The sequence below is a fragment of the Halichoerus grypus genome, chromosome 12, assembly GCF_964656455.1.
Source record: "Halichoerus grypus chromosome 12, mHalGry1.hap1.1, whole genome shotgun sequence".
Classification (NCBI taxonomy): domain Eukaryota; kingdom Metazoa; phylum Chordata; class Mammalia; order Carnivora; family Phocidae; genus Halichoerus; species Halichoerus grypus.
In genome coordinates this window covers 61,013,186-61,026,297 of record NC_135723.1, presented here as the reverse complement: position 1 = coordinate 61,026,297, position 13,112 = coordinate 61,013,186, and the positions used below count along the sequence as shown (strand labels likewise).

Sequence of the window (13,112 nt, the reverse complement as noted above, 5' to 3'; positions counted from 1 at the left end):
AGCCTTTGAAGAACATGTTTAAAGATTTAGAAGAGCCTTTCTTTTTAGGCATTATCTAGCAACAATGAAAACGAAACAAGTCCTTGACGAAGCCAAATGAAATACAATCAACAGCGAGCAACCCCACCTCTCTCCGTATAGGACTGTCCCCATTGTGCAGCCTGAGAAGGGAAGGGCAGGGAAGCCCCAGATGACACACAGGGCAGAGGTGAGGCAGATGTGCGGGGCTCCTGAAGCCCCTGCTCAGGGAGAGCCCAACCAGCGCGGACACGTGGCTGGTCTCACCAACACGCTTCTCTGTGCCAAAGTGCAGCAGGAAGGAACACCATTGAATTTCATGAAGTTCACCGAGCCTTCCATGTCAGTCGCTTGACTACTACTCTTATCCAAGCCAAACAGGCCAAGTCTGGCCCTGTTACTAATGGAAAATTTATGTGCCTTGAACACAAAATCCTATTATTCATGTTAACATAAAAATCAATGGAGGGAGCGGGTGCTTTTGTGTGGTCCTAGCGAGGAGAAGCAGCCTTGGTTTTTCCCAGGTGAGGGTCAGGAATTGATGATTCAAGGAAGTATTTGGTCAAAATAGGGAAGGGGAGGTTGGGATAAACTGACATCACCAAGAAGGGAAAGAGGAACTGATGTGTGAGTTTGCACGCTGCTAAGAAATTACTGGAATGGAAAGGGGAAAACAAGTATGCCAAGGGCGAAATTCTGGACGCCAGGAAATGACCTTCACATCTTGCTGTGTAGGGCCCCAGGGGACAGGAAAATCAATGATCTCTGTCCCCCGACCCCTACTCTCAGGATCCTCCCGAGGGCAGCCTTCCATGGCACAGAAACAGAAGGCTCCTGGACCAAATCCCGCTCAGGTGGGACTGACAACAAAGTAGCTGAACTGACACAGGAGGGTTTACTGTCCTCATGGAGAGACCAGCGTGAAAGCCAGTGAGACCGTGCTCTAACCCAGACTGGGGGGGCGGGGGGGTGCGGTAGAGGGGCTGCCACTCACAGAACTGCACGCCTGCCTGTGTCAGGCACTGGGCTAAGGTTTTCAAAGCATCATTCCCATTAATCCTTTACCACCCATAGAACAGTGGTATTTCCATTTTGCAGGTGAGGAAACTGAGGTCTAGAAGGATATGTTCAGGTTCCAGTAGCCACTGAGCTTGGGGTCAGGTCCGTCTGATAGGGAAGCCTGCAGCCTTCCCCTCCCTGCTCAGGGGTCCCGGGAGAGTACTTGTGTGTCCAGCGGGCACAGTGCTCTCTGCCCCCCGGGAAATCACCGCTACCATGCGTGGCGAGTCTCCACTTTTCCACCTCCTAACCCTAGCTTTCCACAGTTATTCTCAGCTGGGGAAAGAAGGGCACATGCTCCCCTAGCTAAGTCCAAATCTGGCCTTTGAGGAGATGAGCAAAGACATGCCACATTTCCAGTGGGGCTTTTCCCCCCTTAGCAACTGTTTTGTTTTGTTTTAAATCCTTTCTGTGGATATAATAAGTGCTTTCGGTGTACATTTTTTTAGCAATAGTTATGAACTAATGGCAAAAAAAAAAACAGGAGCTCACCTACCAGTCCTCACTTGGGTTTGCACGAGGGGCCCTTGAGCTAAAGGAATGGGTTTTACTGGGCCACTCTTGTTGTGTGTGCCAAGCCTCCAGGGACAGCTGCACTCTCTTCCTGCCACAGATCTGACCCCCAGCCCAGCACTATTGTACTTTTTCTTCTTCCAGTCAAAACAATGGTAGTTTCTAAAAAATGTGACAGTCTCCATTGCCCAAAGGGCAAAAGTCTGTATTTCACAGTTGCGAGGTTTAAAGAAGTCCCCGGATGCCTGTGATCTGATTTCTTGAGAAGCGCTGTTCACTTGCTCGGGGACCCACATGGTTTTTGGTTTTTGGTGTTTTTGTTTTTTTTTTTAAGCCCTAACACATTTTCCAAGCTACCTCCACACCCGGAGTTTTTGCCTCAGAGTTGGTTTTAAAGTTTTAAAGTTCCTCTCCCATCCCCACCCTCCAGAATCCTTCAGCAACACAATGACAAGTGGCATGTAGGCAGAGGGAGGACAAGGCTGAAGGTGAAAATTCTTCCCTATCTGGGTGGGGTGACCTTGGTGCCGAGAAGGGCTGCTGGCTGGGAAAGTTCTGCCTTAGCGATTCCCACAATGTCCTCTGTGCTTTGTCTGAGGAGAAAACACCAGCTAGCACAGGGTGTCCTCGTACCAGGGCAGGGGCGGTAAAAGCAACAGTATCACAAACCCTTGTGTAATCTGGCTGTTCCCACCAGGGCTCCGGGTTGATTGAAATAAAAAGTAGCAAGGGAGACTGGGATGTTCAGCTCACTGCTTCTCTGACACTCCCCTTCAGAGTCACTCATATCAGTGCTCAGTCTGAGGAGGGAAAAACCAAAACATTCCATAACCCAGTGATTAGAGATGGCGCACGGAAGTGGCGCTAAAAACTTTAACACTAATCCCCGGAAAAACAGGAGCCAGATTACATGGTGGCGGGGGCGGGTGGGCACACAGAATTTTAAAAAGACGTTCTGTGCCTACATGGCTTTTATTTTTCTTAATTAAAAAGCATATAACAGGGGCACCTGGGTGGCTCAGTCATTAAGCGTCATGATCCCAGGGTCCTGGGATCGAGCCCCGCATCAGGCTCCTTGCTCAGCGGGGAGCCTGCTTCTCCCTCTCCCGCTCCCCGCTGCTTGTGCTCTGTCTCTCTCTCTCTCTCTCTGTCAAATAAATAAATAAATCTTGAAAAAAATGCAACAATAGTATTCTTAAGTAAAATTAACTATAATGTCTTTATATCAACCAATATCCCATCAGTGTTCAAATTCTCCTGGTCAGTAGAGCTTTATTTTATTTTATTATTTTTTAAAAGATTTACTTATTTTATTTTACAGAGAGCACGTGCTCGAACACATGAGTGGGGAGGGGGCAGAGGGAGAGAGAGAGAGGGAGAGAAGCAGACTCCCTGCTGAGTGCGGAGCCTGATGCAGGGCTTCATGCCAGGACCTTGAGATCATGACCTGAGCCGAAATCAGGAGTTGGACACTTAATCAACTGAGCCACCCAGGCGCCCCATTCAATAGAGTTTTCAATGAAAGTTTGGGCCAGGCAGAGAGAGACCAAGCCATAACATCTGAATCACAGTCTCCTCAAGCTGCCACAAGGCCCAAAGAACATCTTAACATCTTTCTTTGCTGTAGATAGGGGCCCAGAGTCAGCCAGGTGATCTAGAATTCTTGCATGAGCATCACCGTTATATCTTCTAGGGAAACGTGTGCCTTCCCCCCGGCAGCCTCTTGGTTTGCTACTGCAGCTGCTTGCACAGTGACGAACCAAACAGCAGCTGAGAAAATAAAGCATCCTCCACACGTTTACCATATCTGCCCCGGGCTGCCATTCCGCCGGGGTGGGTCCTAAAAGGACACTCTCACATCTCCACTCCCTCCTCGCCCACAGCCGTAGTCCTGAATCTAGGTACTTCCTGCTATACCCACGGACTCCGGCCACGCAGCTCAGTGGGAGGCACAAAAGAGGAGGGAAGGCCAACCATTCACCTCCTCGGACTCATGCTGCAGGAGCGGATACTGGCACGGTGGATTGGAACCCAGGAAAACCCAGAAGTGGTCAAGTTTGCCCTCTGTTTTTGGACTGTTTTCACACCGCTGGCCTAACTCCCCACTTGAAATAACTCAGGCTTCCGACCTTGATCTTCACTTCTGGTGTCCGACCTCCTGCCCCACACTGGTCACAGGGGCCTCTGCCTTCAACTTACCAGTCCCGATCCGGTCCCCGGGCCCTGAAATAATAGTAGCTCCCCTTGACTATGCGGGTACAGAGTAAACAACAGCTTCTCTCAATATCCTATTAGATCCTCACAATAACCCCATGATTTGTGCAGTCAACGCATATTTGCCAAATGCCCACTCCATGCCAGGAACGGCTCAGGTGTTGAGGAGGCGCTATAAGCAAAACAGACAAAAATGGAGTTTCCACTCTCGAGGCAGTGTGCCCGGGGAAGGAATGATTATTTTTCCCATTTACAGAGAGAAAAGCGAAGCCCAGAGTTACTAAGGAATTTTCTTGACATCATATAGCTAGTAAGTGGTACAACAGGGATTGTTTCCAATCCGTATAATTTGAAAGCCCATATATACATATTTTTTAGCACACCATGTTGCATCATCGCATGATCCCTGCTAACCTGACGGCTTGGCACAACGAGTGCTGACGGGGGATGCACAACACAAACATGTTTTTACACCTTTCTGTTTTAAATACTGTATGTGATTCAGGTGCCTTCCTGCTTTCACCAGCTTGAAAACACATTCACGCTCCTCTGTTGTGAATAGACCTTATTAAAATGGAAATCTATTGCTATCATGTACAAAATGGGTACACCATGTTGCCTTCCTGGAGTTTTCAAATGTGTTTATGTAAAGAAAAGGGGCAAGGCCTATTCTCTTTGAAAACATTAACAAATTGGAATGGGTAAGGTTTGCCAAAGGCCCTTTTAGGGCTTTTCAAGTAATGCCTGGGTGTTCACTTTTGCTATCCGTAAATTTGTTACTTCTGATAGAACTACATTTGCTTTATGAAATATTCTTACTAAAATCTGAATGTGCTGATGCTATTCTGGCACAATATAGAACATGTTCTGGCTTCCACGGCTTAAGCAGGTGTAAGATGTAAAGTAGTGGCTGCCTAGCTCCCAGTGGGTTTACCTTGCGAATGAAATAATACTAGGTACTAAGCTCCTACTATGTGCCTAGTACGGACCTAGGCACAGACTCCCTGTCTCAAAGTCACTCACTCACTGCTCACCGGCCCCATGATCCTTTCAGTCCTCGACTTGTCTGTTCCGGGGAGATCTCAAAGCATTAGCAAGACACAGCTGATGCCTGATGCTCAGAGAAGCAAGCTTAGGAGAATGAAAGGTGACTAATTCAGAGGACCTGAGGGCTCTTAAAAGATGAGGCCTCGAGGATCCCAGATGTAGGAAATACATAATGAAGCAGCAACCCAAGGTACAAAGTTCTGGGCTGGGAATAACCAGTTGTACTCTCAGTACTACCACGATTGAGCAGTGATCAATGACAAGCCCAGACTTCTCTGGATTCAGGTCCGAAATTCAGAGGCAGAGACTGGGTAAGTCTGTGCAGTAAAAGGCCCGTAAATTTGCACGATGGCTTGGTCAAGGTGAAGGGCACAGTCTGCGGTCACTGAGCTCAGAGGCATTTACAGTCCCAGCTGTTGTGTCCTGTGCGCCCAGCATTGCTAGCAGCAGAGACCTTGAGCAGTTAGACCATGAGTAAGCATGCACAGACGCAGTTTTGTTTTGTTTTATATAGTTGGGACCATACTACTTCTATGTAGCCGCTTTTTTCATGCCACGCTACCTGTCTTTTCATTACATGTTCTAGGAAACGTGACTTTTACTGGCTGCCAAAACCCCGCTGGACAGATATGCTCGCGGGTCCCAGCACCCCTCCCCTCTTGCAGCTTTCTCTACGCAGTCAGGGCTGGATATCTAACCGCCAGCAATCACCTGACACTGGTAGTTTTTGCCTTTTATGGCAAGAAAGGAAAGAGCAGTTTGGGGGAAAGGGTCCATGGCACCAAGGATCCCAGGCTCCAAATCACAGTGGTGCTCACTCCCGAAGAGCAACATACATATGAAAAGACAACCCTGGTGCAGGGATAATGGTCTGCTCGCAGTTTTCTAGGAATTGTTAGTTACACTGTAATTTTAAAAGATTTCAAAGGCAAAGAACTAGCAGACTTGGGTGTAAAATAAATCCCTGGTTAGTGATTGCTAAAGAGATGGCCGAGGCTCTTGAGGATCGCCCTTTGGCCTCATACCCCATGGCACCTGCCCTTCCTTATCCCTCGGCTCAGGCGCAGCACGAAGAGTGGCTTACGCTCCTGGGCTCCTATGAAATTTGATAAAAGCCTTTAACAAGAGCTTGCAGGCTCTCTAGGCAAGTCCCAGGCATTATTATGGCATAATCTTTGCCTCCAGCACACCACTGCAAGCCTTTTCCTTTTTGTTCCCACCACCCCGCCCACCTCACAGCTGGGAAAAAGGAAACACATTTTCAATACCATCCAGAAATGGCCCTTTGCAAGGATGACTGGCAGGTCCTGCCACACCTCTCTCGCTTACAGACCCAGTGAATCTGTTGCAAAGACTGGCTCCTTTTTTTCACTGAAGCAGGGTTACTGCTTGTGGGTGCACATGGGCAAGAGAGAGGGAATCAGGTTTTTTAAAATTACCAGAAGACAAAGGTGCAGTTTTGCAAACTGTTAAGTGGCGACCAAATGTCAATTTAATTCTCTCTTAATAGCTTGGCCTAATGCAAAAGCCTTCTCCTTATCCCGACGGTCACTGTCAGTTCTGGGTAAGTGTTCCCAATCCCTTATTAGCAACACTAATCGAAGCAACAGAGTGTCAGGAGAATCTGAGTGACAGTGTTTAAGATTTTTTTTTAAGCCTCTCATTATTCCACATGTACCAGTAAACATGCAAATGACCTTTTCCAGAATACAGGGTAATATGCAATTCTACTAAAGCCCCCTTCCACCTAGTGCATTTTTTTAACCACAGCAAACACAAAACTCTGAAAAAGGCTCTCATGGGACTTCAGACACCACTCCTTTTTCCACAATTTCTTTCTTAGATTGACATATTTTTCTATACCACGTGAGCCCCTGCATCCTAGAGATGGTGGGAAAACCTCCCAGTGTAAGCCACAGCTGATTATTTCCTGACACTGGAAAGTCTACCTCGCCTGTAAATCACACAAGTCTTAGCCTACAAGCAGAAAAATGATCTTACGGACTTTCCTGAATGCAAAGACTCTGCAAATGGTAAGGAAGGAACAGAAGAGCGAGGGGCCACAAAATGCTTCTCATTGTAACTTCCCCTCAGCATCTTATTAAACACGGAACAGGCAGGCAGAAAAATATGGCACCATGGTGTTTTCCTACTTAGAGTTTTGCTTTTTGTGGTAAAAAAAATGATTGTCAAACCAGTTTCCCCTTTGTTTTTAAACAACAAGATACAACTTCTCTTTGGGGCGCTGTTTCTTCCTTAGGATGTTTAAGCTTGAAGAGCAACGTTACAAAATAATGTTGTAAAAATGTACAAATCTACTTCTTAAATAAACATCCGTGCTGTGGCTATGACCCAGCTCCAATGAGTTTATCAGTTGGTCAGAGACATATGTATCTCCTTCCTTTTGGGTAGATAGTGTTACGGGATTATGGCAAGAAAACAGAAATCACGGGCCCTCAAGAAGTTTATTCTCTCATCTTGGATATTACCAAAGGGTCCAAGTAGATTTGAAAACAAAAGTTCAGTAAAAGTCTGCTGCGTTTCACAAATCAAATCCACTATATTTTCTTTAGATTTTTAAAAAGTTACATCCCATAACCAAAGCAACAATAATAATTTCATTATAAGTGGATCAATGCACCATACAGGCAGTTTTGATATTGTTACTGGATTTTAGAGGGCTAAGACAAAGGAGTAGAGCTCAAAAGACAGGGGAATAAGGGGCAAGAAAAGGGGAACAAGCTGGTGAAGGCTGTCTGGCTTTTTTTTTTTTTTTTTTTAAGAGAGGGAAAGAGAGAGAGGTGGGGGAGGGGCAGAGGGAGAGAGAGAATCCCAAGCAGACTCCATTCCCCACACAGAGCCCGACATGGGGCTCGATCTCATGACCCTGAGATCATGACCTGAGCTGAAATTAAGAGTCGTATGTTTAACTGACTGAACCATCCAGGTGCCCCATGTCTGGCTTTTAATTAAAGCCTACTTCAAAATTTTAGCAAGCCCCATCTGCCCTTCTCCCTGGTTCCACACTAATGTTCTTGGGAAAAGAAAAGTTGCACATCAGACAAGAGGAGGAGATGAGGATGGGAGGGACAGGAAGGGGAGAAGTGAGAGATGGGAGGAAGAAACCAAGAAACTTTCAGCCCTGGTCTGATCTCCAGATCTTCCAGAGCTAAGTTGAAGCCTGACAGGATGCTTTTCATTACAAGGGAGCGGACATAACACACAAAGTGCCCCCTCCTTGCAAAGGTTCCATATAGTACCACCTGCCACATTGCTCCATGAGCATAGATGTGTAAAGTCCTGAACACTGGTTAGGAAGAGGTTCAGCGCCATTTCTTAACCTTTTTACACAGATATTCCTTCATTCATCAATCAATGAGTGGAGTGCCTATGTATGAACTAAAAGATCACAAAACACACACTGTGGCCCTCAGTCAAATAAAAACAAAACTAAAACTGGTAACTGCTACAAAGGAGGGGTTTAAAAGTGTGCTTTAAACGCCAGTATGAGTGTGAGGAAATGATGCTCCAAGGAAGCGACATTTGAGCTGAGATGCCCAGAGCTTTCCAGACAAAAGGAAGAGCAATGCTGAGATCCTAAAGGAGGAGACAAGACTAGAGGTGTGAGAGGTGGCATGGGCGACAGTTAAGAGAGGGATAGGAAGTCCTGCAAAGCGATGCAGGGGAGGGACAAGATCTGAGGTGGGCGTATCAACATCTCTGGCTGCTGGTGACCAAAGGAAGGCTGAATGAAGCCAGCTGGCTTCTGGGACAGGTGCTGGCAAACTTTTTCTGTAAAGGGCCAGAGAGTAAATATTTTAGGCAGTGTGGGCCAAGAGGCAAACTCATTGATGTTATGTAAGTACAACATAACAAAAAAAGACAACACATGTCCACAAAATTTTCATTGATGAAGTTCAAAAATGTAATAATAATAGTAATTGCGTATAATTTTAAAAATACAGGCTGACTAGTGAGAAAATGAAATTATTTTTTGGGAGGGATAACAAGTTATCTAATTGGTGTTCAGCCACTGAGGCATTAAAGCAGCCAAAGACAATATAAATGAAAAGAGCATGGCTGTGGTCCAATAAAACCTTACTTATGAGCTGAAATTTGAATTTCATATCATTTTCATGTGTCATGAAGTATTTTTCTTTGGACTTTTGTCAACCATTTGAAAAAGTAAAAACCATTCTAGCTTGTAGGCTGTACAAAAACTGGAGCATGCGTCCCCCTCTTGTTTGCCAATGTCTATTGTAGAAGATCCCACATCTAGATATGTCTCATTGCTTGCTCAGAGTACATTCGTTTTTGGCAGGTGATATTTACAGGGCGATGCTATGTATTTCTTTTTTCATCCCAGCAAAAGGCTTGGGATATAAGGTCATTCCATTATAGGTGACACGAAGATCACCGTTTTTAAATTTTTTAAAAAAATATTTTATTTATTTACCTGAGAGAGAGAGTGCGTGCGCGCGCAAGTGAGAGAGCACAAGCAGGGGGAGGAGCAGAGGGAGAGGGAGAAGCTGACTCCTGGCTGAGCAGGGAGCCCGATGTGGGGCTAAATCCCAGGACCCTGGGATCATGATCTGAGCCAGAGGCAGCCGCTTAACCAACTGAGCCACACAGGTGCTCCTAAGATTACCATTTTAAAGGTACATTTTCCCCTTTGTAATTAGAAGTAATCCGGGTGATACTTAGGATCCTGTGAACATCCGGTTCCCCCAAAACATTTCACTGAGTGGTTTTAGCTTTCCCCCTGATGATTCTTGCCTGAGTCAATCATTACTCTGGAAGTAACAAAATAATTTTGATATGACTTTAAATGGCTGCCTAGTATGCCATTGTGTGGATTACATAATCACTTATTTAGGGAATCTCCCGGGATTGAAATTTTAGATTGTTTCTTTTCTTTCTTTCTTGGTTGCTATTACAAGTAATGCTTTCATTTATATCCTATAGCTAAATATTTCTGTATATCTATGATTAGTTTTTTTCTCCTTAAAGATTTATTTATTTATATGAGAGAGAGAGAGTGCACGAGTGAGTGGGGGGAAGAGGCAGAGGGAGAGAATCTTCAAGCAGACTCCCCGCAAAGTGTGGAGCTGACACGGGGCTCTATCTCATGACCCATGAGATCATGACGTGAGCCGAAACCAAGAGTCAGATAGATGCTTAACTGACCGAGCCACCCAGGCACTCCATCTATGATTAGTTTCTTAAAGAACATTACTTGAACTGAAACTAGGTCACAGAGTATAGCCATTTTTTAAAGGGTTTTGATCTATATTAACAAATTGTACTTTAGGGAATTATACCAAGTTTTGTTCCCATTAAGAATTATTAGTGTTTTGTTCCTGATATCTGAGCCAACATTTAAAGAGTACCATCACCATCATCAGATGAAAATGGTTTCTCATTATTTTAATTTGTGTTTATTCAATTATAGTGAGGTTGGAACATTAGTATTTCTTCTACCTGGTCATATCCTGTGCCCATTTTTCTATTCATCCTTTCCATATTGCTCTGTAAGAGCTTTTTATATATGAAGGATGTTAATTCTTTGCCTCTAATATGCATTGTACATATTTTTCCTAGATTTAGAAAAATGTGTTTTTAAAAAATATTAAAATTTATATGGTTATTTTCCTCCTCAAAAAAATTTAGGAATGGGGGAGGGAAGGCAACAAATTGACCAAGTGTAGAATTATTTTTGTTTACTATGAACTTAAGCATCTTTAAAGAGAAAGAACTGCCTAATGAAATTTAAAATTTTATTATCAGCACTCAAAATTCTCTTCTGATCTTTGCTACATATGCATATTATACAGCTGATCTCATTATGCACAAAATGTGCATTGTTTTTAATCCATCATTCCATATCTGCTTTATATAATCAGCACAGTTATAAATATAATTTTTAATTAAGTCTATGACATAATGCAATTTTTAATTAACAGCATGACTTAATAAATTTCATTTAGTTCTCATAAACCATTTAAGACCTATTTTTTCACTAGAATAAATAGCATTGCTGTGAACATCCTTGTATAAATTCTTTTTGGTTTCTTTAGGTTAAATTCTTAAGTCAGTCTCAAAAATAAAACTACTCAATAACCAGAGGAAAAGTCATGATACATTTAGGTTTTTATTGATCTCTGCCAGAGAACACTCCAGAATGACTCATTCAACATGTACTGAGTCCCAGGTATTTGAGTGTCACCTGCAGTGTTTAAAAGGGCTTATTTCCCCAAATCTCCAACAACATGGGTTTTGTTAAGTTTATTTATTCTGGCTAAGTTTACAGTGTTGTGGTTTCTGAAGTTATTGTAAATGGCACTTCCTTGGTGCCTTCAAGTCTACGCAAGAACCACATGATTGTCCCATGTATATTTCCTTCACTTATAAACTTCATCTCCTTTATCCCTTGTGGGATCAGATTCAGCAGTGGAACTCCCAACACTCACTTCTATTCTTTCTACACTGGCTGGAGAGCTTTTAGATATAATTCACATTATGTGTTTTCTTTCTACTCTCTTCAAGGGCCAGAGCCAAGTTTCAGGCAGGTCCATGTCCCTGGCACATCAGATATGGTCAGCGTGCAAAGCTAACGTCAGAGGGGGCGGCACCCAGGCACACCCTCACTCTCTCCAGGGGAGGAAGGCTGGCTTCTGCTGACTTGGTTCATCATCCCTAGGCAGCCCTGCCTCTGCATGCCACGTCAACACGGCGTTTGTATCTTTCATCTTCCACCAGAAACAGGAGCTGTGGTCAGTGCTGGACCCGGCTCTCTGCCGTGGCCCGTGGAGGTCAGGCTGAGGGGGAAGAAATGCTCTAGAAGATGCTCAGAAGAAAGGTTTGTTGTCAGCATTAAGCACAAATACCCTTCTAAGATAAGAGGGGGATGACTGCACCTCTAGGGAAGATTTGGCAAAGTCTGGAGACATTTCTGATAGATTCAATTGGTGATGCTACTGGCATCTAATGGGTCAAGGCCAGGGATGTTCCTAAACCTCCTACAACACACAGAACAGCCCTCCATGACAAAGATGATCATCTGGTCCTAAATATCAGTGGTGCCGAGGCTGAGAAATCTCTGTTCTAAAGCAAAGTAGCTGCCCTCTGGGCCTCTCCTAAGCCCAAACTATTAAACCGAAGAAGAGTATCCAGTAATACAAACTGGAATGGACTGACTTCAGTCTTGTGTAGATAGGGAAATTTCATTTGAGATTTACGTTGCACTGCGGTGTTTCATATGACACTTGGCTCGTGTGGACCCAGAACTAGGCTTCTGAAGCCCAAGCACTGTGACCACCATCCACAGCACCCACCGGAAGCGGACTCCACAGCACGCCTTGCTGACTGTGCACTTCCCCACGGCCTCTCACCTGAGGTTTCCAGTGAGATGGGAGAGGCAGTTAGGCTCGGGAAGCCCGCACAGAGCAGCAGGAAGGAGAAGAGAAATGATGCAGACATTTGTACACAACACCGAGGCAGCGGGTGAGAGCTGCTGAGAAATGGGGAGACAGCCACCTGGCCAGGCTGGTTTGGAATCAGACCCTGGAGCCCCCAGAGTCAGCTCTGAAGATTCGCCCTGCCATAGGGGAGCTGGGTGGTGGCTGGTTCTCGACGTTTAAAACCTGCTCAAGTGTATTCAAAGCAGCTTATGCTCAACAGTAAACCAGACTGAACGACAACAGGGCTTACCAGGGGCACTGGCGGCGGGGGAGGGGGAGGAGCCGCCAAGGGTGGGGGAGGTGGAGGCAGAGGAGGCGGCGGTGGTGGTGGTGGTGGTGGTGGCACTGGCATATGTCACAGCGTTGGTGCCTCTTGCTTCTGAATGGTCCCAGGAGAATGGTTTCTGCCCTGAGAGGGAGAAAAGAGCCAGTTTCAAATCTGGATGTCTTTATTCATGCACCGGTGATACGTGTCATGCAGACACGTGCATTTAATGGATAGCTTCCTTCTTTCACTTGTCCACTCACTCATTCGTGCTCTCATTCATTCTTGCGATAACTACTGGAGGCCCCCTGTGAGGCAGGCATTGTGTCAAGTGCTAGGAACAAAAGAAGTAGCTAGATTTGGGCGCCTGGGTGGCTCAGTCAGTTTGAGCGTCTGCCTTCGGCTCGGGTCATGATCCCGGGGTCCTGGGATCCAGTAGGGAGTCTGTTTCTCCCTCTATCTCTGCCTCTCCCCCGTGCTCGTGTTCTCGCTAGCTCTCTCTCTTTCAAATAAATAAATAAAATCTTTAAAAGAAA

At 45.2% G+C, this 13,112-nt stretch overlaps 1 protein-coding gene across 7 annotated transcripts in view; it reads right to left on the bottom strand.

Moving 5' to 3' along the window:
- Positions 1 to 13,112, bottom strand: part of WIPF3 (WAS/WASL interacting protein family member 3) — an 84,683-nt gene that overhangs the window by 53,139 nt on the left and 18,432 nt on the right. For all 7 annotated transcript variants that reach the window (XM_078059413.1, XM_078059408.1, XM_078059409.1 and 4 more), the window contains exon 2: positions 12,562 to 12,720. In XM_078059413.1, the coding sequence (XP_077915539.1) occupies positions 12,562 to 12,663 (102 nt within the window). In that variant the 5' untranslated portion in view covers positions 12,664 to 12,720. The remainder of the gene's footprint in view (positions 1 to 12,561; positions 12,721 to 13,112) is intronic.